The sequence below is a fragment of the Vulpes vulpes genome, chromosome 2 (assembly GCF_048418805.1).
Source record: "Vulpes vulpes isolate BD-2025 chromosome 2, VulVul3, whole genome shotgun sequence".
Lineage (NCBI taxonomy): Eukaryota > Metazoa > Chordata > Mammalia > Carnivora > Canidae > Vulpes > Vulpes vulpes.
In genome coordinates, this window is record NC_132781.1 from 114,782,597 (window position 1) to 114,808,801 (window position 26,205).

The following is a 26,205-nucleotide window of genomic DNA, read 5'->3' on the forward strand; positions in this document are numbered from 1 at the left end:
CTGTAAGTTTGTGTGTATATATCCATCCATCCATCTATCCACACATATACCATATACTTGGAGAGTAAGGAAGTAAGCACCTTCCTAAAACATGGTTAGTCAGCAGAAAAGTCAGCCGCGCCCACTGGTCCATAGTGGGTTCAGACGTCAACTTTGCACTTAATTTTTGTGTACTCCTAGAAACGCATTTGGTTCGACGTATACAGATGCAATTAAGGTGTGTAAATGTAACACACACACACACACACACACACACAGCCTCCAGGGTCCACCGTCTGATAGGACACAGTTTCCTAAGCTCTTCCTGGGGTGAAGAAACATTGTACAAAGCTGTTACAGTATTTCCGGAATCTGAATGATTTAAGCAGGAAGGCAGTTCTGGCTACCAAGATTTACTCCGATGAGGACCCTAGGCCTGGGCGCTCACACCTGCGACGGGCCGGGGGCGCACACCTGCGACGGGCCGGGCGCGCACACCTGCGACGGGCCGGGGGCGCACACCTGCGACGGGCCGGGCGCTCACACCTGCGACGGGCCGGGGGCGCACACCTGCGACGGGCCGTGCGCTCACACCTGCGACGGGCCTGGGCGCGGACGCCTGCCTCAGCCTGAGCGCTCACACCTGCCTGGGGCCGGGCGGGGAATCCCTGTCCGGACTGCCTGGCGGGGGTCCGCGCTCTCGGGCTGAGAGCAGCAGCCTCTCCTTCCACCTTCCCCCAGAGCCGGGGATTGGGGGGGGGGGCCCGACGAAGGTTGGGGCGGGGGTGCGCGGGGTGACGGGAGGCCTGCTCCGCGGACCTGCTCCGCGCGGCGCTCGGGGACGCAGCAGCCCCGCCTCCCAAACAGGCCTGGCTCCCCCCATCGGCCCTGAGAGTAGCTTTATATAAAAGTTGTGGGTTTCTTTCCTTCTCCCTGGACCTCCTCGGGGCCGGCACGGGGACGGAGGGGGGCGCACGCAGCAAGCGGGGGGACCAGGGCGGGAACGGAGAGGAAGCCCGGGAGGTCTCTGCGGCTTTAAGGGCGGCGGGTGCTGCTTCATTCAGAAAAAGGAGGCGGGCGGGGCGGACGCAGCGCCGCGGCCGAGGCCGGGCAGGCGCGGGCGGAGTTGACGCAGCCCCCGTGACCCCCGCTCCCGCGCACGTGGCCGGCGCCCGCTCAAAGTCCAAGGGCGGCGGGCGTGCCGGGCTCCCACGCCGCGGCAGGCGTCAGGAAACGGACCGCCGCTCCCGGGCCCTGCGCCCCCCCCCGGCCCCCTCCCAGCCCTCCCCCCGGGGCCCGCGCCGCCGTCGCCGCGCCTCCTCCGCCCCCCGACCACGGTGGCAGCGGACCGCGCAGGGAGCCGGAAGCGCCGGGCGCACGGCCCGCCCTCCTCTCGCGAGAGGCGGGAGAGGACGCGGGTTGGCCGGCGGGCGGGGCCGCAGCCAATGGGAGGGCGGGAAGGGCGTGATCGACGGCCTCCCGCGCGCCGTCCCCAAGCCCCGCCCCGGCTGCGGAGGCCCGGTCGCCGCCCGCCGCCCGCCGCCCGCCCTCCCCGGCCCTCCCCGGCCCTCCCCTCCCTGCCCCGCTCTCCTCTTCCCGTCTCGGGTGGCGGCCGGCCTCCGTCCTCGCCCGCGCCGTGTCGGCTCCAGCCCTGGCTCCCCGCTCCCGTCGGGCCCCGACGCCGGCCTGAGCGCTTCCGCTGCGGCTCCGGGTGGCAGAGCAGCCGCCGGCCCCTCCGGCCTCTCCGGGCCCTGCGCCTCGTGCTGCCCCTGGGCCGCGGCCCCGTGCGCCCCCCGCCATGAACGAGGAGTACGACGTGATCGTGCTGGGCACCGGCCTGACGGTGAGCCCCGTGCGGCCCGCGCCGGCGGGGGGGGGGGGGCGAGGGGGTCCCCGGGGTGGGAGGGGATGCCCGGGGTGGGGCGGGCGGGGGTCCCCAGGGTCGGGGGGTTCCCCCGGGCGGGGGTGCCTGGGGCGGGGGGGTCGGAGCCGGGGGCGGGGGTGTGGGCGCGCGCCCGCCGGCTCCGGGAGGACGGCCTCTCCCGCCTGGAAGCGGAAAAGCAGCGGGCGGTGGGGGAGGGGCAGGGGGAGGGGGAGGGGCGCGCCCGCAGCTGCGTTTCCTGCTTGGACTCGGACCGCCCAGCTCGTTGGGCTCCGGGGCCAGGTGTGTGACGGGCCTTCGCATGATCGCTGTCTGCAGCGGATGCAGCTCGGCTAACTTGGAGAAAACTAGCCTCCCCCCCCCCCCTCCCCCGCCGATGAGAAGCGTTACACAGACCTTTTAACCACCCTCATCCCACTTGCGGAGCATCCGCAGGACTGGGAGTGAGTGTTCTCAAAACTTGTGTACCCGACGCTTTGTCTCCCGAGCCCTGCCGTCTTCTCCTTTAGGTTTGATCGGTGCCCTGCGTCCATTGTCAGCCCTGGGGGCTCCCCGCCCCCCATAGATGCGTGATGGGAGGCTGGAGGTTGGAGGCCGGCCTTGGCCTCTCTCCCTCCGAGCGGCCCCACGCAGACACGTGCCTGGCTGGGAAGTAGGAGCAGATCCACGAGGTCGCTCACCCAGGAGACCTCTGTAATGGTTTCGAATGTGAGGGACTTGGTGGAGTCTCTTCCTCGGTGGGTGAGTTGGCAGAGGGTTGCATGTGTTGAACGAATAGGCCTGCCAGCTGCGCGGCTGTGTTTCAGTTAATATTTTTGAAGCGTCCACTTGGGATTCCCAGCTGAGCTTAAGGAGTCTGTGCGGGATTTCGCCCATCGGAAGGGGCCCGTTGCTGCCAGCATGTTGGAAAAGCCAGTTCTGGTCCCGTGTGTCTCCCCCCCCCCCCCGTTATTGCTGGTCTTTCAGATTTGCCCTAGATTAGGTCATTTGGATGTGGACAAATGAGCACAAATCCATCCTGCAGGTTTCTACATGCCTGGTTTAGAAGCATCACTTTGTGTCAGAGATGGCATGGTCTTCCCGGAGAGCAGCCAAGTTAAGATAGTGCACTTAAGTATTCGTTTGGGTTAATTGTGACTTTTTTTTTTTTTTTTTAATGAGTGGTAGTAGATACATAACTAGAGATCCGACCAGTTTCAGCCCTCGCTTTATGGCTGTGATGACTTTGATTCCTAAGAGCCTCCTTAGATTGCTTTCTGAGATGGTCTTTGAGAATTCTGTCCACGCAGAGCGTTCTCGTTATTACTGTCACGGATAGGAGTAGTGATGGTGGGATGATTTGATGATCACTTGTTTCTAGTGACATGAGACACCAAAGTTAAAAACGCACAAATCAGAATTGGAGTGAGCATACCACTTAATTTTCTTGATTTTTGGCTTATGAATATGTAGTGCCAGAGAGTTAAGAACCTAAAAACAGACATACTCTATCAATTATGGGTACAAGGTATTAGGGGCGGCAGAGGGGATGGCTGTGTGTCAAGTACTTTTAGTGCCCTTAACTTGTTACTTTGAAGAAAGCCTAAGTGTCAGAGTTACTCTGTTGCCTGGTACTGGCACTGTTTAGTATCAGTTCCTTCTAAAAATAAAGGTCATGGTAATCCACAGATGTAGATAGTAAATTTAACAGAAAATGTGTAACTTGGAACAAAATCATTCTGTCCAGGAGAAATGGAATATTCTGTGTAATTGAATTTCTTAAGGAATTGAAGATTAGCTGTTTAAAGAACCACCACTTTCTGGAAAAAAAAAAAAAAGCCTTTCCACATGACATCACAAGTTCTTTAACAAACTCTAAGGAGCATGATTTGCTCAATAACTAAGATTTCGCATCATGATGTTTACTGATTGTGTTACTGTTGTGCCGCAACGAAGCCGTGGAAACACCTGGATCCTTATTAGCTACTCAGACTGCTGGCCTTTCTGAGTTAGCCCTTGGTCTGCTCTTCACTCTCCCTCCTCCCTTACTTTCCTGTTAGTCTGGTGACTTTCACTTTGATTTCATGGTGAATAGACAACATCTGACCACCAAATATGTCACTTCTGATTGATTTTGGGGTTGGCAATAAATTCATGAATCTTAGCACTAGTATATGGAAGGTTAACTAGTTCCATAGCTCTTTGTGGCTCCCACAGGTTTTTGTGTTTTGTTCTACATAGTAATTCTGGCAAGGGATTACGAATAGAGACGTGTATTTTAGTGATGTTTCACCAGTGTTCTCTGTAGCATATGTTTAGAAATTGTTTTACATCCCAGACATAATTTTACCCTTTTACTTTGTGAAAATTTTGATTTATAAGAGTTTTTAAATATCTGATTTAAAAATCTCGAACTGCTTCTAAGAATTGCTCCTTGAAGATCCTTGCCATTGCTGTTAAAGTTTTGTAGACGATGGACTTTCCACTGCAGTAGTGATCATTGGGCCAGTATGTACAAAGGTCTTACTTTGGGACGGTGTAAATATCTTGTAGGCAGTCTGTGTCTTCTTTTCATTTTTAATTATTTTTGAGATTTTATTAATTTATTCATGAGAGATAGAGAGAGCCAGAGACTTGCAGGGAGCCCGATGTGGGACTTGATCCCAGGACCCCAGGATCACACCCCAAGTTGAAGGCAGACGCTCAACCGCTGAACCACCCAGTCTATTTTAAATCAGTTGCAGGCATACTGGTCCCATAGATTAGAAGTAAAATCAGAAACATTTTAGCATACAGAAGTAGCAGTGAGCTATTTGGTTGGAAAAACTGCTAGGTAAATGTTTTGGCTCACGTACATAATAATGGGCAATCCCTTCTATCTTCCCCTTGTACCTGATTAAAGACTCTTACTGGAGTAATGGCTTTCCGGGTTTCATTAATTAAAATTGTGACAGTTGTGATCAGTTATGGGCAGTACAAAGGTAAATACGCCTGCGTATAAACAAATAGTTTCTCATGTAGGAGAGACTATAATAAGAGTTAATATGAGGAAGTGTACTGGGTGCTATGCTAGAGCACGTGTGGGAATTCAGAGGGGAAGCAGGAAAACCTTCAAAAGAAGGACGTTTGTAAGCCAGCTTTTAAAAGTATTGGTGAGCTTTGAGCAGGAGACATGATTTTCTAGGCAGAGTGAGCAGGATGGGTTGATATTAAGAACAGGAAGTATATAAGGAATAGGGAGTTTATTTTGCCTGAAACAGAAGGTATGAAGAGGTGGATTGGGAAACGGAGTTGGAGAGAAGGCCTGTCACTAGGAATGTTGAATGTATTAGGCTAAGAAATTTGAACTTTATCTTTTAGGCAATGGGAGAGGATTTTGAGCAAGAAAGATATAATTAGAACCAGTTTCAAGAAAAATATCTTTTGACAGCATTTAATGAGATGCATTCAGGGGACAGAGATAGTTAAAGGAACATTCTGCTGAAAACAATGGTTTTTTACTGTGTTGTTGCTGACATATATCATGGAGATTAACGGATTTAAAAATGTTCTATTTAATGCATTTTCCCCATAGTTTTAGGTAAATAGGTTTAAAAATTCACTTTTCTTTAGTGTGTTTTTAGGTACCTTGTTTTCCTGATCACATTTTTGTGTACATTTATTTTCCGCTCAGGGTTTTTTGTTGTCGTTTTGTTTTTCCATGTAACTTTAAAATTCAGTAGGATTTAGAGTTTCGGTGGGTGCCTAGTTTGGTCACTTGGAAGGTCTGTCAGAATATTAACGTATTCTGGCTTGATTCTCTTCAAAGCTTGCTCTCTCAGCAGGAAGGGGTTGGGCATTAATTTTTCCAAGATACCAGGATACTCTAAGTACCACTGACCTAGGAAATGCAGTTTAAGTTGATCACAGTTCATATGTAGGAGCATCATGCAGCCCCCTTCAGGCCAGTAGAGGTGTTTTGTCTTAATGTATTTAGGTGCTGTCCAAATAAGTTACTCTGATTATTGCAACTCTAGCGATACATGCAGGATGCTGAAGGGAGGTGAACTTCATACCACTAATAGGGCCTGTCCCACACCCCCCCACATCTCCACATAGTAGGACTAGACTGTAGCTGACCTTTAAGCATTCGATCTGCTTACTTACTCTTTATGTAGGAGAACATGAAATGTCAGATGAGGGGCAGATGCCATTATCCTAAAGAACTTGGATTCCAAAGATGGTTTTATGGTTTTGGTTATTCTGGATGCAAGTTTGTATTCTTTGTTACCCAGCTCAGGTCGTTTGTGGGTGAGTTTCAGTTAAATGTGGAGTACTCTCATCTCTTAGATTTAAAACTATGTTGGTTAATATTCACTGCTACATAGGATTTCTGGTAAAAGTTACCCATATTGTTGATAGATATGATGGGTAGACCAGGTTTCCTGGTGCAAAAAAAAGGGAATTCATTTAGAGTATTTTCTCTAAAGAGTTTGAATGTGCTTTTGCTTGTTCTTCTGTATTCATCAGATAACTAGTAGTACTGGATTTTAATTCTGAGTTGTTTATTTGTAAGATATTAAAATTTTAGGGTCATTAATGTATGTCCTATGCCCAGATATGATTGACTTTATATATACTTTATCAGCAAATTCATCCTATGCTTTAAAGTAAAATTTAAAATATTACACTTAATGCTACTATGTATTTATTCTTTTGGTGGTATAAGCAATCTTTTATAGATGGGCTTAGGAAAATCTGTGAACCTGCAGATATGTAATTAGCTTTTGTCATATTTGTTCAAAGTGACGCCTCTAAAGGTAGTTGTTAACACTTTGGACTTTAGTGAATCTTTAAACTAAACTATTGAGCCCTTTATCTTAGGCCTGCACCTTTAGTGCTTGCCCTAGAGCCATGGTCCAGTGAGTGGATCATGCTTATTTGCAGGGGAGTGTGCAAAGTTATATATAGAAGCTATGCAATACTCAGAGTTGCTTGCTAAGATTTTGCTTTCAAAAGTTGAACTCTGAAGTCTGCTGGAAATAAGACTGTTTCGTCGTTTTCTGTTTATGTCATAATCTGTGTGAAAGTAAATTTTATTGTATTTTCATGTAATATGTTGAACCACATATGTTAGTGCTCCTTTGCATTTTATTTTGAACAAGTGAATTGCTTTTGATTAGGGTTGATTTTTGTAGTTGTAAATTGCCTTCAGTTCTCTCTTTTTTTTTTTTAATTTTTATTTATTTATGATAGTCAAAGAGAGAAAGAGAGAGGCAGAGACACAGGCAGAGGGAGAAGCAGGCTCCATGCACCGGGAGCCCGATGTGGGATTCGATTCTGGGTCTCCAGGATCGCGCCCCGGGCCAAAGGCAGGCGCCAAACCGCTGCGCCACCCAGGGATCCCCAGTTCTCTTATCAGGACATCGTTAAGAAAGTGAAAAGGCAAGCCACAGAATGGAAGAAGTTTGCAGTATGTATAACCAATAAGGCACTTTTATATATCCAGAATAGAAAAAGAACTATTTTTTTTTTTAAAGATTTTATTTATTTATTTGAGAGAAAGAGAGCACAAGATGGGAAGGTCAAAGGGAGAAGCAGACTCCCCTGGTGAGTGGGGAGCCTGATGTGGGACTCCATCCTAGGACCCCTGGATCATGACCTAAGCTGAAGGTAGATGCTCAACCATCTGATCCACCCAGGCACCCTTAAAAAGAACTTTTATATAGCAGTAAGATAAAGACAGAAACACATTTTTTTTTTTAAAAAGTAAATAATTTGAATAGGCACTGATCAAAAGAAGATAGTCATTATCAGTAAAGTATAAAAAAAACTAAAAAAGTGTTCAACCTCACTATTTGTCAGGAAATGCAAATTAAACCACATCCTAAGTATAGAATGCTTAAAATTAAAAAGACACAAGTGTGGGGCAAGGATTTGAAACAACAGGAACTTTCATGCACTGCTATGACAAAAGTATAAATTAGTATAACCACTTTGGAAAGCTGTTTGGGAGTATCTGATGAAGTTGGACATAGTTGTGTTCTCCTTGATATATATCCAGTAAATGCATAATAAAAACATATTAGAATATAGAGCATTATTTATGAGAGTCAAAAACTGTAAACTTTCCAGATTTCCATTAATAGTAGAATGGATTTTAAAAAATGTATATTCATGTGATACATTAATTCAACTAAAGCCACTACAGCTTTGTCACCTAAATTGTGGTCTGATCAACTGCAGAAGGTTAGACCTCATGCTGAGTGTACTGAATCAAAAACTTCAGCTTAGCATGATCTCTAGGTTTTTGTTTTAAGTAGGCTTTAAGCCCAATGTGGGGCTTGAACTCTTGTGATCCAGTGATCAAGTCCCATGCTCTACTGACTGAGCCAGCCAGGCACCCCTAGCATGATCCCCCTGATCATGATTGATCATTGATTGATCAGTGATTGATTCTTATGCTTGTTAAAGTGGAGCAGCACTGCTTTTAGTAATGGTTCTCAAAATTGGTCCTGAACCAGCCTCCTTAACATCACTCCTGAGAAAGGCAGATTCTTAGCCCCAACCCAGTTCTGTGAGTGGGAATCCCACAGTCTGTTTTAATGAGTCCTCCAGGTGATGTGGATACAAAATGAAGTTTGAGAACCTGCTTAGAATTAACATTTTAGACACATTCAGGGGTGATATTAAATTGGGAAGCTTCGAGATCGTCCACTGCTTGCAGGATTAGGCAGACCTTCTGTAAAGGTGCAGATAGTAAATATTTTAGGTTTTGCAGGTTATACAGCCTCTGTCACAACTACGCTTCTACTGTGGTACAGTGGAAACAGATGTAGACAATATATAAATGGATGGTAATGGGTGTTTACCAATAAATCCTTATTTATGAAAATTGTATGCAGGCTGCACTTGGCTCTTGTACTTTGGGGACCTGTATGTACTCTGTGGCAATGAGAAGTAGTACACTACAGCAACACATAAAACGTAATTTGGATAAATCTTGGAGACATAATGTTGAATAAAAGTGTATACAAAAAGGATATGCTGCATGATTCCATTTATTCAGAGTTTAAAAAATGAGCAAATCTTCACTCTTAGAAATCACGAGAGGGGGTGGGTGTGAAGTTGTGGTTAGGACTGGAATAGGGCTAACTGGCCTTCTAGATAGAGCACTCAGTGTTTTGTTTCTTGATCTAAGTAAGAAATGGTGCATCTTCCTAGAGTAAAATTTGAACCTAATAATAATTAAAACTTTAAAAATACTAAAATGGATAGATATATTATGGAGTAAAATTTGAAATACTTATGACTTTTTAAAATAAAGATATCAAAGTCCGACTTCCAGGGGAATGACATTGTTCTCTGCCGTCTAGGGTCTTTGGAGTAAATTTGAAAAGCCCTAACGATTTATGAGGATAGAAGGGATTTCCTTTTCTTTTTAAAAAATAAAGCCCTGATCACCAAAACCCTGGTGTTAAGAGTTTTGAGTGAATGTGTATCCCTTTTGTTTCTTCTCATTAATTCATCCTATTCTTTCTTGAATGAATTATTTTTCCCCCTCCATCTTGATATATTATATCTTAGAATACTCATGCTTTATTTACCTTTTTCCTGAGAGTGGACATTTATAATCTTTTATTTATTGCCAGTTTATTTATGGTTATCTTGGATGCTTCCTTTAGAGCTCTAGTTCTCAAACTCTTTGGCTTGGGGATCTGTTTATACTCTTAAAAATTAAGAACTCAGAGTTTTGGTTATAAGGTTTATGTCTATTAATATTTATCTTTAGAAATTAACACTGAGAAATTTTTAAAATTTTTATTAATTCACTTAATGACAAGCCCGTTACATGTTAACATGAGTAAGTTTTATGAAGTGTAACTATATCTTCCAAAACAAAAAAATTGTGAGAAGAGTATCATTATTTTACATTTTTTAAAAAATATTTATTTTTAAAGATTTTATTTATTTTAGAGAGAGCATGGGCAAGTGCTAGTTGGGGGGAGGGGTCAGAGAGAGGAGAGAGTCTTTTGTTTTTTAAAAAAAGATTTTGTTGGCTTATTTGACAGCTTGAGCAGGGGGAGCAGCAGAGGGAGGGAGAGGAGGATGCGGACTCCTGGATGTGGGGCTCCATCCCAGGACCCTGATCTTGACCTGGGCCAGTGTTTAACCCACTGAGCCACCAGGCGCCTCTGATTTACATTTCCTGCAGGTCTCCTTAATGTCTGTCTTGAAAGATAGCTGGATTTTCATCTGCTTTGGTGTTCAGACTTTTGTGAGCTATTTTTCTAGCCGAAGTACAAGAAGAAAATCAGGCCTCATACAGATGTGTAGTTGGAATAGGGAGTATTTTTTTTTTTAAAGATTTATTTATTTGTGATAGAGAGAGAAAGAGAGAGAGAGAGAGAGGCAGAGACACAGGAGGAGGGAGAAGCAGGCTCCATGCCGGGGGTCCGACGTGGGACTCGATCCCGGGACTCCAGGATCGTGCCCTGGGCCAAAGGCAGGCGCTAAACCACTGAGCCACCCAGGGATCCCCGGAATAGGGAGTATTTTAATAGCCTTTCACATTGTAGTGGATAGTTTTGGATTAATATCAAAACATTAGTGGCAGGTTTTTAATTTTTTTTTTTGATTTTTAAGATTTTATTTATTTATTCATGAGAAACACAGAGAGAGAGGCAGAGATAGGCAGAGGGAGAAGCAGGCTCCCTGTGGGGAGCCCGATGCTGGACTCCATCCTAGGACCCTGTGATCATGCCCTGAGCCAAAGGCAGATGCTCAACCTCTGAGCCACCAGGTGCTCCTGCAGGGTTTTTTTTTTTTTTTTAAAGAGTAATTCTATGAAATCTGAAACCACATCTGCCAAATACCTAAGTCTGAATAAATTGGTTCTTTCAAATAAAAATGATCCATGAAAAAAAGTAGCTAGTTCAGCTTACAAATCAGTTGCACAAAAGTGTTTCCGTGAGCCAGATTTACTTTATATAAACTTCTGTTTGGTTACACAGAATATTAAAAAGGTAGGCATTCAAGGGTGTACATTTAACAAAGGTAACTTTTAATGCTTCATCAAGGACATTCTTAAGTGAAACTAGCCTTGTTTTTTTTTAATTTGTGAGCGCTTGGTGGTGGAGAGTATGATGACTAATACAATGTGGAGCTACTGCCCTGATTCATTTTCTTTACCGTTGGCCTTGCAGCATCAGTGCTAATGTCAGCACAGTGGAAAAAATAGTGAATAGTGTCCTAGTGTTATGAAAATAGTCTTCATCTTGAGGCCCATGGGGTTCCACAGACCACACTTTGAACCCTAGTCGCTTTAGGGCTTTGTCCTTAAGTTACAAGATATATTGTACATGGGTAAGTATTAGTTACTATGAGAGTGTTTAATGAGGGGCTTTTATTTTGTCAAAGAATGATTTATTTTAGAGGGAGATAGTGTGCGCATGACGGGGGGGCCAGGGTGAGGGCAGAGGGAGAGAGAAAAACAGACTCCCAGCTGAGCACTGAGCGTGACAGGCTCAACCCCTGGACCCTGAGATCATGACCCGAGCCCAGATCAAGAGTTAGATGCCCAAATGACTGAACTGCCCAGGTGTACCCCTAATGAGGGGCTTTAAAAAGATATATCTGGGGGAAAAGAAATCTGTTTGAAACATGTAGTAATTTCGCTTTCCTTGTTAGGAATGTATCCTGTCAGGTATAATGTCGGTGAATGGGAAGAAAGTTCTTCACATGGATAGAAACCCATATTATGGAGGAGAAAGTGCATCTATAACACCTCTGGAAGATGTAAGTATTATTAGAATGAATTAGTGTGGTTTTCATTCTTTGAAACTTTTACTTGTGAATCTCAACTTCACTCTGTATAGAGAGGTTAATTTTGTTTTATTAGATTATCTATAGCATCCTATTTTTCAGGGACAGCTAGTTTAGGGCTTATAGACATTTAAGTTGTGACCTTCACTGCCATCTGGAGCAGTTATCTGTTATCTCTTGAAGTTAAAGGCGTAGACTTGATGGAGATCTACTAATTGGCAAGCACAGCACCAGTGCTTTCCACCTGGTTTTAGGTAGTCTCCCAGTTACTCAAAGAGGTATTTCTATCCCGTTTTTCAGATGACAAAATAACCTATGTTGTTAAAATCACAGAGCAGCATTGTGAGCCTTGGTTGTCAGACTCCACAGCTTTAGTTCATTTTGCTCTGCTCTCTCCCCTGCTTCCTACTTTTTTAGAATGTAGGCACACGAAGCATTTCCAGAGTGTGTTTTGCTAAATGTTTCTCTGTGAAGTTTGTTCAGCATCCATATGCATGGATACCAGCTGTACTGTGTTTTATAGGGGATACATAGATATCATCAATTACTGTCCATAATGACTGATAACATAGATATATTTTTATCAAAAAATTTTTCTGTAAAAAAAATTTTTTTTCTGTATGCAGGCCTACAGAAAAGTTGAAAGAATACCAATGATCAGCCTTCCATCTGGACTTAGCAGTTAACATTTTGCAGTATTTGCTTTATGTCTTTTGTTACTGGTTTGAATCCTTGAAAGTAATAGACATCATGATACTTGACCTAAATATTTTAGCATTCACTGGTTAAGAGTAACATTCTCCTATGTGGTCATAATATCATTTGTTATCACATTTAAGAAAATTAACAGTAATATCCAGACTATAGTCAAATTTCCCATTGATGCCAAGAATGTCTTCTTTTGTGTGTGTGGTGGCAGTGTTTCTTTTTTTTCTTTTTAAACCACTTTACACATTGCCTTTGGTGTTCTCTTTATTCTCTTAATCTATAGAAATCTCCTCACTTCTATCTTTTGAAAAGTACAAGCTAGTTTTTTGTTTGTTTTTAAGATTTTATTTATTTATTCATAAGAGACACAGAGAGGCAGAGACACAGAGGGAGACCAGGCTTCCTGCAGGAGCCTGATGCGGGATTCGATCCTGGACTCTGGGATCATGCCTGAGTAAGAGGCAGACGCTCAATCACTGAGCCACCCAGGCGTCCCTCCAAACTACTTTTTAATAAGAAAACGTTGTGTACTTAATATTGCATTATATCCCTCCTGATATGATGTCTAGACTCCTCCACTGGTCATGATGCCAACTTTGACCCTAGTAAAGGTGATGACCACCAGATCTCTTCATTGTTAATAATCTTATAGAGAGTGGTATGTTGGCACCATTCCTTCTACATAGTACATTTACTAATCTTCAGTGAGGTGAGTAAGCTGACTTTTTTGTTCGTTTGTTTCCACAGTGAATATACTCAAGGGGTTGGGCTTTTTAGGAGTAAATATGCCAGCTTTGCTTACTTCCACATTAGCAATAAAATTTAGGAGTTCAAATGAGTATTTCCAAATTTTAGACGGCAAGCTTCTTTTTATCTAGAGCTCTTACTCAACTGACAGAAGTTAAAAATTAGCTGGAACTAACTTTGTCTTTTTTGATTTGAAGAATCCAGAATTTATTTTTAACTCCTTACATAACTATGGAAGCAAAACTAAGCCTTTTGTTAACTTTTTATTCAGAAGAGAATGAGTTTAAATGATTTCTACATATGCAGGGTGTATCTGCAGAGCTAGCATGTCATTGAAAATTGTTTTGTATTCTTTTCTGTTAGTAAAGAAAATACTACCTCTGTAATATTTATTTTAGCATTCATTAGTTTAGTAATGTATTATTTAACTTAGATATGTATTGGAATTTCTCTAAAAATTTTATCTGATAAAATCTACTGGTGGTCAGTTACTATACCAAAACCACATCATGCAATGGTTGCTGGGTAGCATAATAAAAAGTAAATTTTGTTACATTGTGGGTAATTTTTGTTTTGGTTTTAGTTATACAAAAGATTTAAGATACCAGGAGCACCACCAGCCTCGATGGGAAGAGGGAGAGACTGGAACGTGGACCTGATCCCTAAGTTCCTCATGGCCAATGGTAAAGCATTCTGGCATTTATGGGGGTGCATTGAATCTGGCTTAAAGGTAGAACCTTTAAGAAAGGTAGAACACCTGACAGAGTGTTATGCTAGGTATGTGAAAGTAGCTTTTGTTGATGGCAGCGGTTTGTGGTGAGTAGTATGTGGGCCCGTGGAAGCATCTGGAGTCTGTATGAATGGAGGATGGGGTGACTCCTACCTGGTCGATTCTGGAGACCCCTTTAGGACACAGCACAGTATGTAGGAAAGCCGTAAGCGTCTGCAGCACTCCTTGGGGGTTTCCCAACAGTCTCAGATAACTGGGCCTTTAGAAGAAGGTTTTCTCCTACTTTGGAGGCTTTCAAGATTATTTTTTCACATTTTTCTCATGTTTTTAATTAGGGGAGCTAATTGCTGTGGTATTAGTACCTTTTTCTGAAATGATATTTAAAAAGTCAGGTTGTTGGTATGAAGTCTGTTTATGTACCATGAATTAAAGTATGAGCTGCCCTTCCCTGTTTTTGGGTTTTGTTTTGTGTGTGTATTTTGTTTTATGAGTTGATATTTTATAGTTTTTTTAGTGGAAAGATATATATATATTTTAAAGATTTTATTTATTCATGAGAGAAAGAGAGGCAGAGACACAGGCAGAGAGAAGCAGGCTCCCTGCAAGGAGGCCAATGCGGGACTCGATCCCAGGACCCCGGGATCATGCCCTGAGTCAAAGGCAGACAGACGCTCAACCGCTGAGCCACCCAGCCATCCCTAGTGGAAAGATCTTATTTGAATTGTCTCTGAAATAAAAAGGTACCTACCTAAAATTCTTTTGAAATAAATTGTAAGCACCTTTTATGTAAATAATAAAATTATTTCATTAAAATTAGAAGACACAGATAAGCAAGAGAGGAAATAAAATGTGCATAATCAGAGTCTTACCATCTAGAATCATGGTTAATGTTTTGGTGTATAACCTGCCAGGCTCTGTGTGTTGAACCTCACCATACACTCCTAGATGTAAAGTGTGAGGATAGATGCAGTGATTTTTTAAAGCCTTTATTTTATATTGCCACATCTGTCTCTAACCCCCGGCCTGTGAGAGTACCTCATTCCTAGTTCCTTCACCAAGCCTGAATATTCTTCATTTTAACCTTTGTGTTTGTTTGTTTGTTTTTGGTTTTATTTATTTGAGAGAGAAACACAGAGTGCTCACAAGCAAGCTGGGAGAGAGGGGCAGAGGGAGAGGAACAGGGAGAGAATCTGAAGCAGACCCTCCCCCTGACCCTGCTGAGCACGAAGCCAGTTTTGAGCTCTATCCCAGGACTCTGAGATCATGACCTGAACCGAAACCAAGAGTCAGATGCTTAACCTATTGAGCCATCCAGGCACCCCGTCATTTTAATTTTTGTCACTTTGTTATAGCTAAAGGCAAAATAGTGGGTTATCTATTTATTTTAAGTTGGCTCCAAGCCCAGCATGAGGCTTGAACCATGATGCCAAGATCAAGAGTTACATGCTCTATCCAGAGTCAGTCAGGCTCCCCATGAATTTTTTAAAAGTACCTATTTGTTAGAGTGTGAAATGATTTCTAGATGTTTATTGCCTTTCATATTTTTTTAGTGAATTGGCCAGCCTTAGGCTTTGTATATTTTTCTTTTGAGGTTTTAAAATTTTTCCTTATCCATGTGTCAAAGAGCTATGGAATAAATAGTGTATTTAAAGGTATGTTCCTGTCTGTGATAGGCTTTATATGTAGCTGTGCTGTATTTTTCTTCTGTAAATAAGCTTTTACTTTTCATGAAGTTAATAGAGTGATTTTTTGTTTTTGATTTTGAAGGGTATGCTTATAATTTTATCTTCAAGGTTATAAAAATACTAATATTTGCTATTAATGGTTTTATAGTCATGGGGGGGGGGTTGTGTGTGTGTGTGTGTGTGTGTGTGTGTGTGTGTTTAAGTAATCTCTACCCCAACATGGGGCTCAGACTTCTGACCCAAGATTGAGAGTCACAGGCTCTTTCGGTGGAGCCAGCCAGGTGTCCTCTCTGTTAACCCATTTGAGAAGTAGAGATTGAGATTTGTTTTTTCAGAATGGTTCATCTGTTGTCCCTCAACACCATGTATCTTTTCCACTTTGATATGAACTTTTATAATATATTCTTAGAAATGGGTCTCTTTTTTTCCCCACTAATTAGTGGACTAATCAATATAACTGTGCAATTTATTCTAACACCTGGCTACATAAAACTCTCATCATTTAAAAAAAAAAATTTTTTTAGGGACTCCTGGGTGGCTCAGTCAGTTAAGTGATTTCAGGCCAGGTCATGATCTCAGGGTCCTGAAATCGAATCCTGAATTGGGCTCCCTGTTTTACAGGGAGTCTACTTCTCCCTCTTTTTCTGTTCCCTCCACCCACTTGTGTGTACACTCTCGTTCAGTAAAAAAATAAATCTTTAAAAATATATATATATATATAGAATTTTTATCCTTTCAAATGAGCTTTAAAATAATTTCTCAAAAAGTTTGCTATTTTTGGTATCCCACATTTCTTTGGTTTATGGACAGGTGATATTTTTAATTATATGCCTGGTTATATTCTTTATATGAAATTAATATTCATGTTTTTATTATTTTTTAAAGATTTATTTATTTATTTTAGGGGGGTAGGAGGGCAGAGGGAGAGAGAATCCCAAACAGGCTCTGCATGCACCCTGGAGCCCAGAGCAGGGCTTGATCTCATGACACTGAGATCATGACCTGAGCTGAAATCAAGAGTCGGATGGAGGGACGCCAGGGTGGCTCAGCAGTTGAGCATCTGTCTTTAGCTCAGGGCGTGATCCTGGAGACCTGGGATCGAGTCCCACATCGGGCTCCCTGCTCGGAGCCTGCTTCTCCCTCTGCCTGTCTCTGCCTCTGTCTGTGTCTCTCATGAATAAAAAGATAAAATCTTTAAAAAAGAAAAAAAAGAGTTGGATGGATACTCAACTGAGCCATCCGGGTGCCCACTAAATTAATATCTATTTTAATTAATACAGATTGAACAATATAAACTGAATAGCACAAATTCTTGAAAATTTTTGCCTATCATTTGAGTCTCTTTATAATAGGAACTTTATTAAAGGAAACTCAGACCCATTTGCAATACTCTAAACCTCATACCTCTCATTATTAGTATAGCTTTTACAAAAGCAAGTTGATACAAGTTGATAAAGTTATTAATCTTGAAGTTTTATAATAGGAAAAAAACTTCTAAATCTGCTTAGTAAAGAGTGTGCATTCTGATGGTCCCATTTAGAACACGGCATTGGAGACTTTTTGGTAGAGGTTATCGGACAATGCTAGAAAAAACTGGGAAGCCATTAGTATTAGCTAACAATAAATGTATTCTTTTTTCTGCTGGCTTTTGAAGGTGGTAAGATTTAAATTATAGTTTGAATTGTGGGACTTTTTTAGGTCAGCTGGTGAAGATGCTGCTTTATACAGAGGTCACTCGTTATCTGGATTTCAAAGTGACTGAAGGGAGCTTTGTCTACAAGGGAGGAAAAATCTACAAGGTTCCTTCCACTGAAGCAGAAGCCCTGGCATCTAGTAAGTGATTTTATTTTATTTTCTCAGAACATTGAGATTTTATAATGGAAAGGAATCCTAGGGGGTCACAGTGAATGTCCCCTGTCTGACAGCCATCTGTCCACTCATCCAGGCAACAGTATTTATTGAATGTCTGTTACTTGCCGGACACTGTCCTGGGCAGTTGAGAGACCATCAGTGAGGAGAATGTTCAGCACCTCTCTTCTGAAGCTCGGAGAGAGTTTAAGTGTCTTTGTCTTGTGGAACTTGGTGCTGCTGTTAGGTCAGCCAGTGCTCTTTCATAATAATTCATAAGAGCTGTTGTTTTGGGTGTTTCCTGTGTGCTAGGCTCTGTGCTAAATACTTCACATTCATTTTCTTCTTTGACTTTTGAAACACCTTTATGGGGTAGGGTTTCCATTTCATAGAGAGGGATTCAGGCCTAAAATCAGACAGGGAAGTGACAAGATTAGGGTTTAAACTGGTGGTATTGCTCTAGTGCGTGTACTTTACTACCTGTGCTGACCTCTTACGCCTTATTATCCAACCTGCTACAAAAGGCAAGAACTTTGTTCTGGCAAAACTAATCTTCTAGTTGATGCTGTCATTCTCTGGAAGCCCTGGTTTTAGGAATTCCCAGTGAGTATGGAGTGACTTTATTCTTTGCCCAAAATTATTTCCCCTCTTGGCTCAACCTAAGGTTAATCTGGTTAACCTTTCTTCTTACTGCCTCTTTTCATTAGATGTCCTTGAAGGTGTTTGAGAAAGGATGAATTTATATAGCGGTGGGTGGATTAGTTTTCTCCAGTGAGTACTGGAGGAGCTCAGGGGAGGGAGCCACTTGGATTGGGAGAAGATGGAAAGTGCCAGTAAATTCTCAGTGATTATTTTGGTGTGAGTGTGGGAAAATTTTCTCACCTAAAAACCCAATTTGAATGACTTTGGCCACTTCTCCAATTCCATTTACTTCCTTCTTGCTCTCAGAGGAGAAAGTGCTGGCATAAAAAGGCACAATAGCCAGAAAGTCAAACCTGAGTACGGAGGTTTGTGGCAAAGTTAGGATTGACAACTGTGGGTGAAGAAATGGCCCCTACTTAAAGTGAGAGACTTAGTGGTGTCATCATGGAAGTATTTTAAATGACAATGTAAAATTTATCCAAATAAAGTATTTTCATAGAAGTAAAAGTTAAACAGTTTGAGGAGAATCTCTTAGAACAAAGTTTGTGTTTCCAAAGTTTTATTCTCCGTTTGAGTCTTACCTTTGTTAATAACTTCAGTCTCCTTCATTAACAGACAGTGAAGGACTTACCTTCTAGCAGTTTTATTTTTCTGATTTAAATTTTTCAAATATGTAAAGCCTTTAGATGACTTGAAAGCCAACATTATAGCAGAAGATGTATTTAGAGTCTGTCTTTATTCTGTTGTCTTCCATCCTTCCCCTTCATCGTTTTTGTTTCTGGTTTATCCTCTTATGTTTCTTTTTCCAAAAATAAGCAAGTGTGTTTATTTGCCTTTTTTAATTTTTTTTATTTTTTTTTATTTGCCTATTTTTATGGTTAGTTTTATCAAGGTATAATTTTTACATAGAGTATAATTTACCTGTTTTAGTATATAGTTTTATGAATTTTTACCAGATGATTGTTTTCCTGTTAGTGAATAGGATATGGAAATCAGAATGGGAGGCTAGAAGATCCTAGGCAGAATGAATGGGATATGGAAAGGTGGAGAAGTTCAGAAGGATGAATAAGAATAAGTTACTTTGTTTAATTTTTAAAGATTTTTTTATTCATGAGAGACAGAGAGGCAGAGACACAGGCAGAGGGAGAAGCAGGCTCCCTGCGGGGAGCCCGATATAGAACTTGATCCCAGGACCCCAGGATCATGCCCTGGGCTAAAGGCAGACACTCAACTGCTGAGCCACCCAGGCGTCCCTCTTTTGTAGTTCTGTACAAAAAAATGTTGAAATTTTGATAGAGATTGCATCGAATCTGTAGATTGCTGTGGGTAAGTATGGACATTGTAACAATATCCTTCCAGTTCTCTGTGGTCCAATCTTACACCCACTTAAAGCTTTTATTTTTTCTCTTGATGAAACTGCTCTGGATTTTGTTAACTTTTTATGTTTTAAAGGCCTTGACTTAAGTTTTTTTTTTTTTTTTTGTAAATAAACCCTACTGTGCAAGTGAATGAAAAGAAGTAAAACAATATTTGAAATGATGTTAAGATACTACTTAACTTAGGAAACTGAGTAATTTGGAAAAGGGTTTTTTTCTAACCCTTTTTTTATATAGTTGAACATTTTCCTTCTATATTGTATATCCTATCTATGAATAATTAGACTTTTGTATTTCCTTGCATCAGACATTAATTATGTGAGTGGAGTATGGAGCACGTGTTATGTGCCGTGTACCCTTCTAGGTTTGGAGGAGGGTTCAACAGAAGGGGAAAAGTAAAAAATGCTTTCTGTTATGAAGCTTGTATTAGAGGATTCAGGTTATAAATAAATAAGGGAGAGGATATCAGATGGTGATAAGTCTGTGCAGACAGATGAAGGGATGTGGGGACACAGTTTTAAATAAAGTGATCCGGGAAGGCACCGTCACAGAGAAGTAGTTGGAGTTGTACTGTATTATTTTGGCTTATTTTTATCCCTGACAACTCAACATAAGTTGGTGCTTGTGTGGTCATCGATTTTTTTTTTTTTTTTTTACCCTTATTACCCTTACTGTGTATGCACTCGGTCCCACTTTATTTTTTTTAATTCCTAAAAAATTATTTAAAATCCATTTTGATTTTCATTCAGTTTTTTAAAGTCCGCTCCAAACCCAATATGGGTCTTGAACTCATGACCCTGAGATCGAGTCCCATGCTCTACCGACTGAACTAGGCGGGTGCCCCCGTCTCATTTTTTTAAAGCTAGGTTGTAAATAGAATTTAAAAATGTTAATAAGTGTAGTTGGCTGTCGTTAACGGCCTGATGAGCATTTTAATTTCAGTTTTGTTGGTTTCATCTATAATCTTGGGGGAAGTAACATTCAGAATATCGAAACATTTCACTGTTCCTTGAGAGTTTGTTGTCTTTACCGTAGTCATATAGTTTAGGAAAGGGGAAGGAGATAAATCCAGAACAGGTTTTTTCCTTTGGCCTTGTCTTCCTGGCGGCTGTGAACTCAGGTAGGACTGCTGACAAGAGAGCTGCAGGTTTGTAAAGTAGTTTATACCTGTCTCCTCCTCCTTTTTCTTGTATAAAAAGCAGTTACCTGATTACCTAGGACCTCCCTGAAGTAAGTGCCCGGCAGCATAACCAACATCTTTTCTGTGAGGTGCCGGAGTGAATGTCCGAATACAGAAAAAGGAGGAGCTTTCAGAATTTTAGGCAGTTGGATGAGTACAGATCAGAGTTGTCGAGAACATTCAGGTGGATGCCCTTGTAATAGTCTTTCAAAGTCATGTTCACCTTGCACCTTAATAAGAGAGAAAATTAAGTGTGTTACATTTAATTAAGTGCTGATTATAATTGTAACTGTAAAATTAAATACTTAATAGCTGATCTGTTGTAATTCTGTCGGTTTCTTTTGAAGCGTAGTAAAAGTGGAAGCCATACTGTCTAGAAGAGCCTCGGGTAATCCCACGGCACATTTAAACTTGCCTCTCACACTCTCTTTTCCTCGTGTTCTAGTGTGAATGTTTGCTTTTTGACAAATTCTTTAGGCTTAATGGGACTGTTTGAAAAACGTCGCTTCAGAAAATTCCTAGTGTATGTTGCCAACTTTGATGAAAAAGATCCCAGAACTTTTGAGGGCATCGATCCTAAGAAGACTGCCATGCGAGAGGTGTACAAGAAATTTGACTTGGGACAAGATGTCATAGACTTTACTGGCCATGCCCTGGCACTTTACAGGACCGATGAGTAAGTGTTTTGGCTTTTAGATTTGTGTTTTTCTTGGAATTGTCACTGAATTTCTCCATTCTCCAAAATGGAAATTCTAACAAAACAAGTATATAACCAGGTTATATTATGAAAAGTTCAAGCTGTAAATTAGTGTTAGAACCTTTGAAGTAAAATATGAAAGTAGTGAAATGAAATCATTGAGAAAAACGTTTTTAATATTTATTTTCTAATATTTATTTCCTTTATCCTAGCTATTTAGATCAGCCATGTTGTGAAACCATTAATAGGATTAAACTTTACAGCGAGTCTCTGGCAAGATATGGCAAAAGCCCGTACCTCTACCCACTGTATGGCCTTGGGGAGCTGCCGCAGGGATTTGCAAGGTCAGTGCCGGTCGCTAACCCCGTCTCCTCCTCAGCGGAAGTATGTGCTGCGTGCTTGGGGTGAGGAGCTCCGTCTGCGAGTCACGAGATGCTGTTTATTTTTATTGAAATAAAACTTTTTATATATAACGAAACCACGGATCTACAGGAAAGAAATGTAGTTGGATCCATGTCCAGACCTGTTTACCACCACCACCGCCGGGAGAGGGCGTTTGTCCAGGAAGTTCCCTCGGGTCACCTCCTCATCAGCCACCCCCACTCGTAGCAGCTTCACCTGTAACTTCTTTCCACTACAGATCACTCGTGCCTGTGTGGGAGGGTCACGGAGAGGGAGTAACGTGACCTGTATTCCGCCGGCCTGCTTGCCCCGCTGCGGTGTCAGTGCGTAGTGTTGTCAGGCTTCTCGATTTTAATCACCCAAGTCGGTGTGAAGTGCGCTCATTACAGCTTTAACTTGGGTTTCCTGAGAACTAATGTTGGTCACCTTGTCATGAGCTTTTTGGCCATTTGTATAATTTTGTGGTATGATTGTTACTGTCTTTTGCATGTTTATCAAGATTGGGTGGTCTTTTCTGTTTTTGATTTTAGGAGGCCTTGTATTCTGGCGGCAGGTCTGTTGTCAGTGCACGTACTGTACGTCTTCTCTCCCGGAATGCCTTGTCTTTTGCTTACGTTCAGTGCTTACCGGGTCCTTCCTGAGAGAGCTCTGCGTACCTCGAGAGCACAAAGATGGTTTCCAGTGTCTTTTCCTGGAAACTTCATAGTTTTCATTGTGAAATAATGTTGGTGTGTGAGGTGAAGTAGGCCTTGAAGTTCCTTTCTGTCCATACCAATACTTAGTTCTTGTAGCACCATTGTCGAAAAGACTTTCTTTTCCAGGCACGTTGGTGCCTTTGTTGGCACATCCACGGGCCACAGATGTGTATCTGTTTTGTTCCATTAGTTTATGTTTCTTATGCCATTACCATAGCATCCTGAGTATTCTAATTTTTCTTTTTTAAGATCTTATTTAGGGATCCCTGGGTGGCGCAGTGTTTTGGTTTGGCCCAGGGCGTGATCCTGGAGACCCAGGATCGAATCCCACGTCGGGCTCCCGGTGCATGGAGCCTGCTTCTCCCTCTGCCTGTCTCTGCCTCTCTCTGCCTCTCTCTCTCTCTCTCTCTCTCTCTCTCTCTCTCTCTTTCTCTCTCTGTGTGACTATCATAAATAAATAAAAATTAAAAAAAAATCTTATTTATTTGCGAGTAAGAGCACAAGTGGGGGGGAGCCTGCCAGGGAGCTTGATTTGGGGCTCAGTCCCAGGGCCCCAGGATCATGACTGGAGCAAAAGGTGACACTTAACTGAGCCACCCAGGTGCCCCCACATTTCAAATAATTTCTTGAATTTTCTGATAAATCCATATTTTTTTATTATCCTTTCAGTGTCTAGGATCTGCAGTGCGTTCCCACTGTCATTGTTGTGATTTGTCATATTTTCTCCTTTTTCTTGTTAGGATTTTATCAATTTTATTAATCCTGTCAAGGTACCAAGTCTTAGTTTTATTTATTTTCTTTGTAGCTTATTTTCTATTTTATTGGTTTTCTTTATTTCTTCTTCCAACATGGGTTTAATTTTCTTCTAGTTTTAGCTTTTTAAAATTGAAACAGATCATGGGTTTTACTTTGTGTAACATAAGGATTAAAAGGTTTAAAATTTCTAAGTATGTATCATTCTCTATGGTACCCTCTCTTTTTTTCTTCTTTGATCCTTGGGTTTTTGAAGGTATAGTGTTTAATTGCTAAACATTTGAAAATCTTAAATATTGTAACTGATATCTACTTTAATTCCATGACAAAGAACAAACTTGTAAAATTTTAATCTTTGAAATTAAGGCATACTTTATGGTCAAATATTTTTTAAAAATTTTTTACCTATTTTAGAGAACGCGTGTAGAGGTGGCAGGGAGGGCAAGAGAGGGGTAGAGGGATAGACTCTCAAGCAGTCCCCACTGAGCGTGGAGCCCACCGCAGGGCTTGATCTCAGGACCCTGAGGTCACAACCTGAGCCCAAACCAAGAGTCGGATGGTTTATTGATGGAGCCACCCCGGTGCCCCTCCATGTCTGCTTTAATCATCTCCACCACGCAGCATTATAATTTTTGCACTGAGCAATCAGTTTGAAGAGAGGAGAAAGAGTAGCTGTAACCCTATCCCCCCTGCTACCATGTTAGTTGCTCTTCTTTCTTATTCATCCATTTCTCTACAGACGCTTCTCTTTATCTCTTCTTCAGCGTTCTTGTAGTTCTAGGTCTGCTCTTACGAGGTCTGTACCTTGATTTTTGAAGGACTTTTGTTGGCTTGAGATGTTTTCATTCAGCACTTTGCAGCTGCTGTTTCTGATGACAGTGAGCCGTCACTGAGGTCGGTAACCGGTCTTCTGTATGGAACCAGCATTTTTTACCCCTCTCTGGCTGCTTTCAGGATTCTTTTTGGTGTTTTACAGTCTTACTTGCATTTGCCTCAGACAGTTTTGCCTGGATGGTTTTGTTAAACTGCTTGGATGTAGAAGTTAATTGTTTATATCAAACTGGGAATTTAAAAATCCTCATTTTCTTCAGATATTTCCTCCCATTTCCTCCATCCTCTCCCTCTGGACACCAGGTCTGTGTGTGTTGGATGCTGGGTATTATTCCATAGTCACTGAGGTGCTTTTCATTATTTTGGTCTCTCTGTGCTTCGTATTGGATAATGCCTGTTGATTTGTCTTCAAGTTCACGAACTCCTTTTTGTTATTTTCAAAAGGTTATTAATCCCACTCAGTGAGTTTTAACTTTTTTCTGGTTCTGTACTTTCTACATGTGGAATTTCCAGTTTTTTAAATATAGTTTTTTGTGAGATTCTGTTACTCATTTTGACCCTCCTGAATATATTTGCAGTAACATGTTCTTGAACCTTTGTGTGAGTGAAGTAATAGCTGCCTCCAGCCCCCTACACACTGTGACACCGGTGATCTGGGCACCTGTTTGTACTGATTTGCTTTTCCCGAGGCTTTACTTTGGATCACGTTTTTTTGTTTCTTCCCGTGCCTGGTAAATACTGGCGCGCTGTCGAGATGCTGGGTCCTTCCTTCCTCTGAGGAGTGACTTGTGTGAGTTGGCGGTTCAGTCCTTGGCCACAGGACTGACTCTGCTCTTTATTGGATGGGACGGCAGGGTTTGTTTTGGCTCAATCCTTCATCCTCGAACACCGGGCTGTGATGCTCCCGGGGTTTTGGTGGAGCGCTTACGGCAGGTCCCAGGCCATCTGCTGTGGTAGCATCAGACTTCCACCCCCTCGTCCTCGAGGCCCCGGCCGTACCCTTTGCTCAGCTCCTTGCACCTTTTGGGCTTTGCTTTCGCTGGACCCCTTGGAATGTCACAAGTACGAGCACTTCTGGAGTGAAGAATTTGAAGAGCTTTTACAGACTTGGTGGCTCCCCGTTTTGTATCCTTTGCTCCCACAAGTTCATCTCCTTTGAGCCCTGGATTCCATCCTTTGGCCCCGAGTTGACAAGACCACAGGCTTTCTGCTTGTTCAGCAGCTCCTGTGACAAGGAGCAGGGAGAGGGTCCTTCAGCTGAGCTGCCACAGGAGCCCCACACGCAGCTCCAAGTCTCTTCTCCAGTGTCTGTCTGCTTTTAGTTTATTATTTGTCTATTTTTATAGTTCGGTTTTATTTATATGCAGGAGGATTAGACCAACATAAGTTCTTCACTCACTACTGGTTGCTGCTCTTTTTGGACTTGGTATTCAGAACAGCGAATGGGACACTTCATTTCATGGTTTTGTACTTGCTGCTCAATGACTTTGAAACTACTGCCTTCTAGAAGGGAATTGAGGAAATACACATTGCCTGTGACTCATTAAGATCTAAGACTTTCTTAGTAGTTGGGACAATTATAAGTTACTGTCATCTCACCTTTTTTTAGGCTAAGTGCTATTTATGGTGGCACCTACATGCTCAATAAACCCATTGAAGAAATCATTGTGCAAAATGGCCAAGTGATTGGTGTGAAATCTGAAGGAGAGGTAAGTAGCTTTCACAATGTAAATAATACTGTGTTCTAGTGAAGAAAATGTTGCCTGGTGGAACGGGATTTGGGCATCAATGCTGGATTTCAGACTGTGGTTTATGCCACTTTGGTGTTCATAATGAGTAAGGACTGGCTTGAGATGCTGTGTTTTTTGTTTTTTTTTTTTAAGATTTTATTTATTTATTCATGAAAGACACAGAGAGGCAGGCAGAGGGAGAAGCAGGCTCCATACAGGGAGCCTGACGTGGAACTCGATCCGGGGTCTCCAGGACCACGCCCTGGGCCGAAGGTGGTACTAAACGCTGAGCCACCAGGGCTGCCCACTGTGCTTTATTTTACAAAAATCTTACTGTTGGTTATTGCTGAAGACTGGGTTATACGTTATGGATGAAACCTTAGTGGTAGGTGCTCTATTTATGGAGTGTAGGTTGGTGCCTGTCTCCTGAATTTTCATTTAAATGTAGCTTTATAATTTATAATTTATATAATTTATAACTTATCAGTGGAATTGGGTGGGCCTGGTGAATACTGGGCATTTTATTATTTAATTTGG

The 26,205-nt window shown here is 42.2% G+C and overlaps 1 protein-coding gene across 1 annotated transcript in view; it reads left to right on the forward strand.

Annotated features, from left to right (window-relative positions):
- Positions 1 to 1,462: 1,462 nt before the first annotated feature.
- Positions 1,463 to 26,205, forward strand: part of GDI2 (GDP dissociation inhibitor 2) — a 28,260-nt gene continuing 3,517 nt past the window's right edge. The window contains exons 1-7 of the mRNA XM_072749625.1: positions 1,463 to 1,822; positions 11,510 to 11,617; positions 13,683 to 13,782; positions 17,213 to 17,347; positions 21,038 to 21,236; positions 21,470 to 21,601; positions 25,548 to 25,647. Of these exons, the coding sequence (XP_072605726.1) occupies positions 1,778 to 1,822; positions 11,510 to 11,617; positions 13,683 to 13,782; positions 17,213 to 17,347; positions 21,038 to 21,236; positions 21,470 to 21,601; positions 25,548 to 25,647 (819 nt within the window). The 5' untranslated portion in view covers positions 1,463 to 1,777. The remainder of the gene's footprint in view (positions 1,823 to 11,509; positions 11,618 to 13,682; positions 13,783 to 17,212; positions 17,348 to 21,037; positions 21,237 to 21,469; positions 21,602 to 25,547; positions 25,648 to 26,205) is intronic.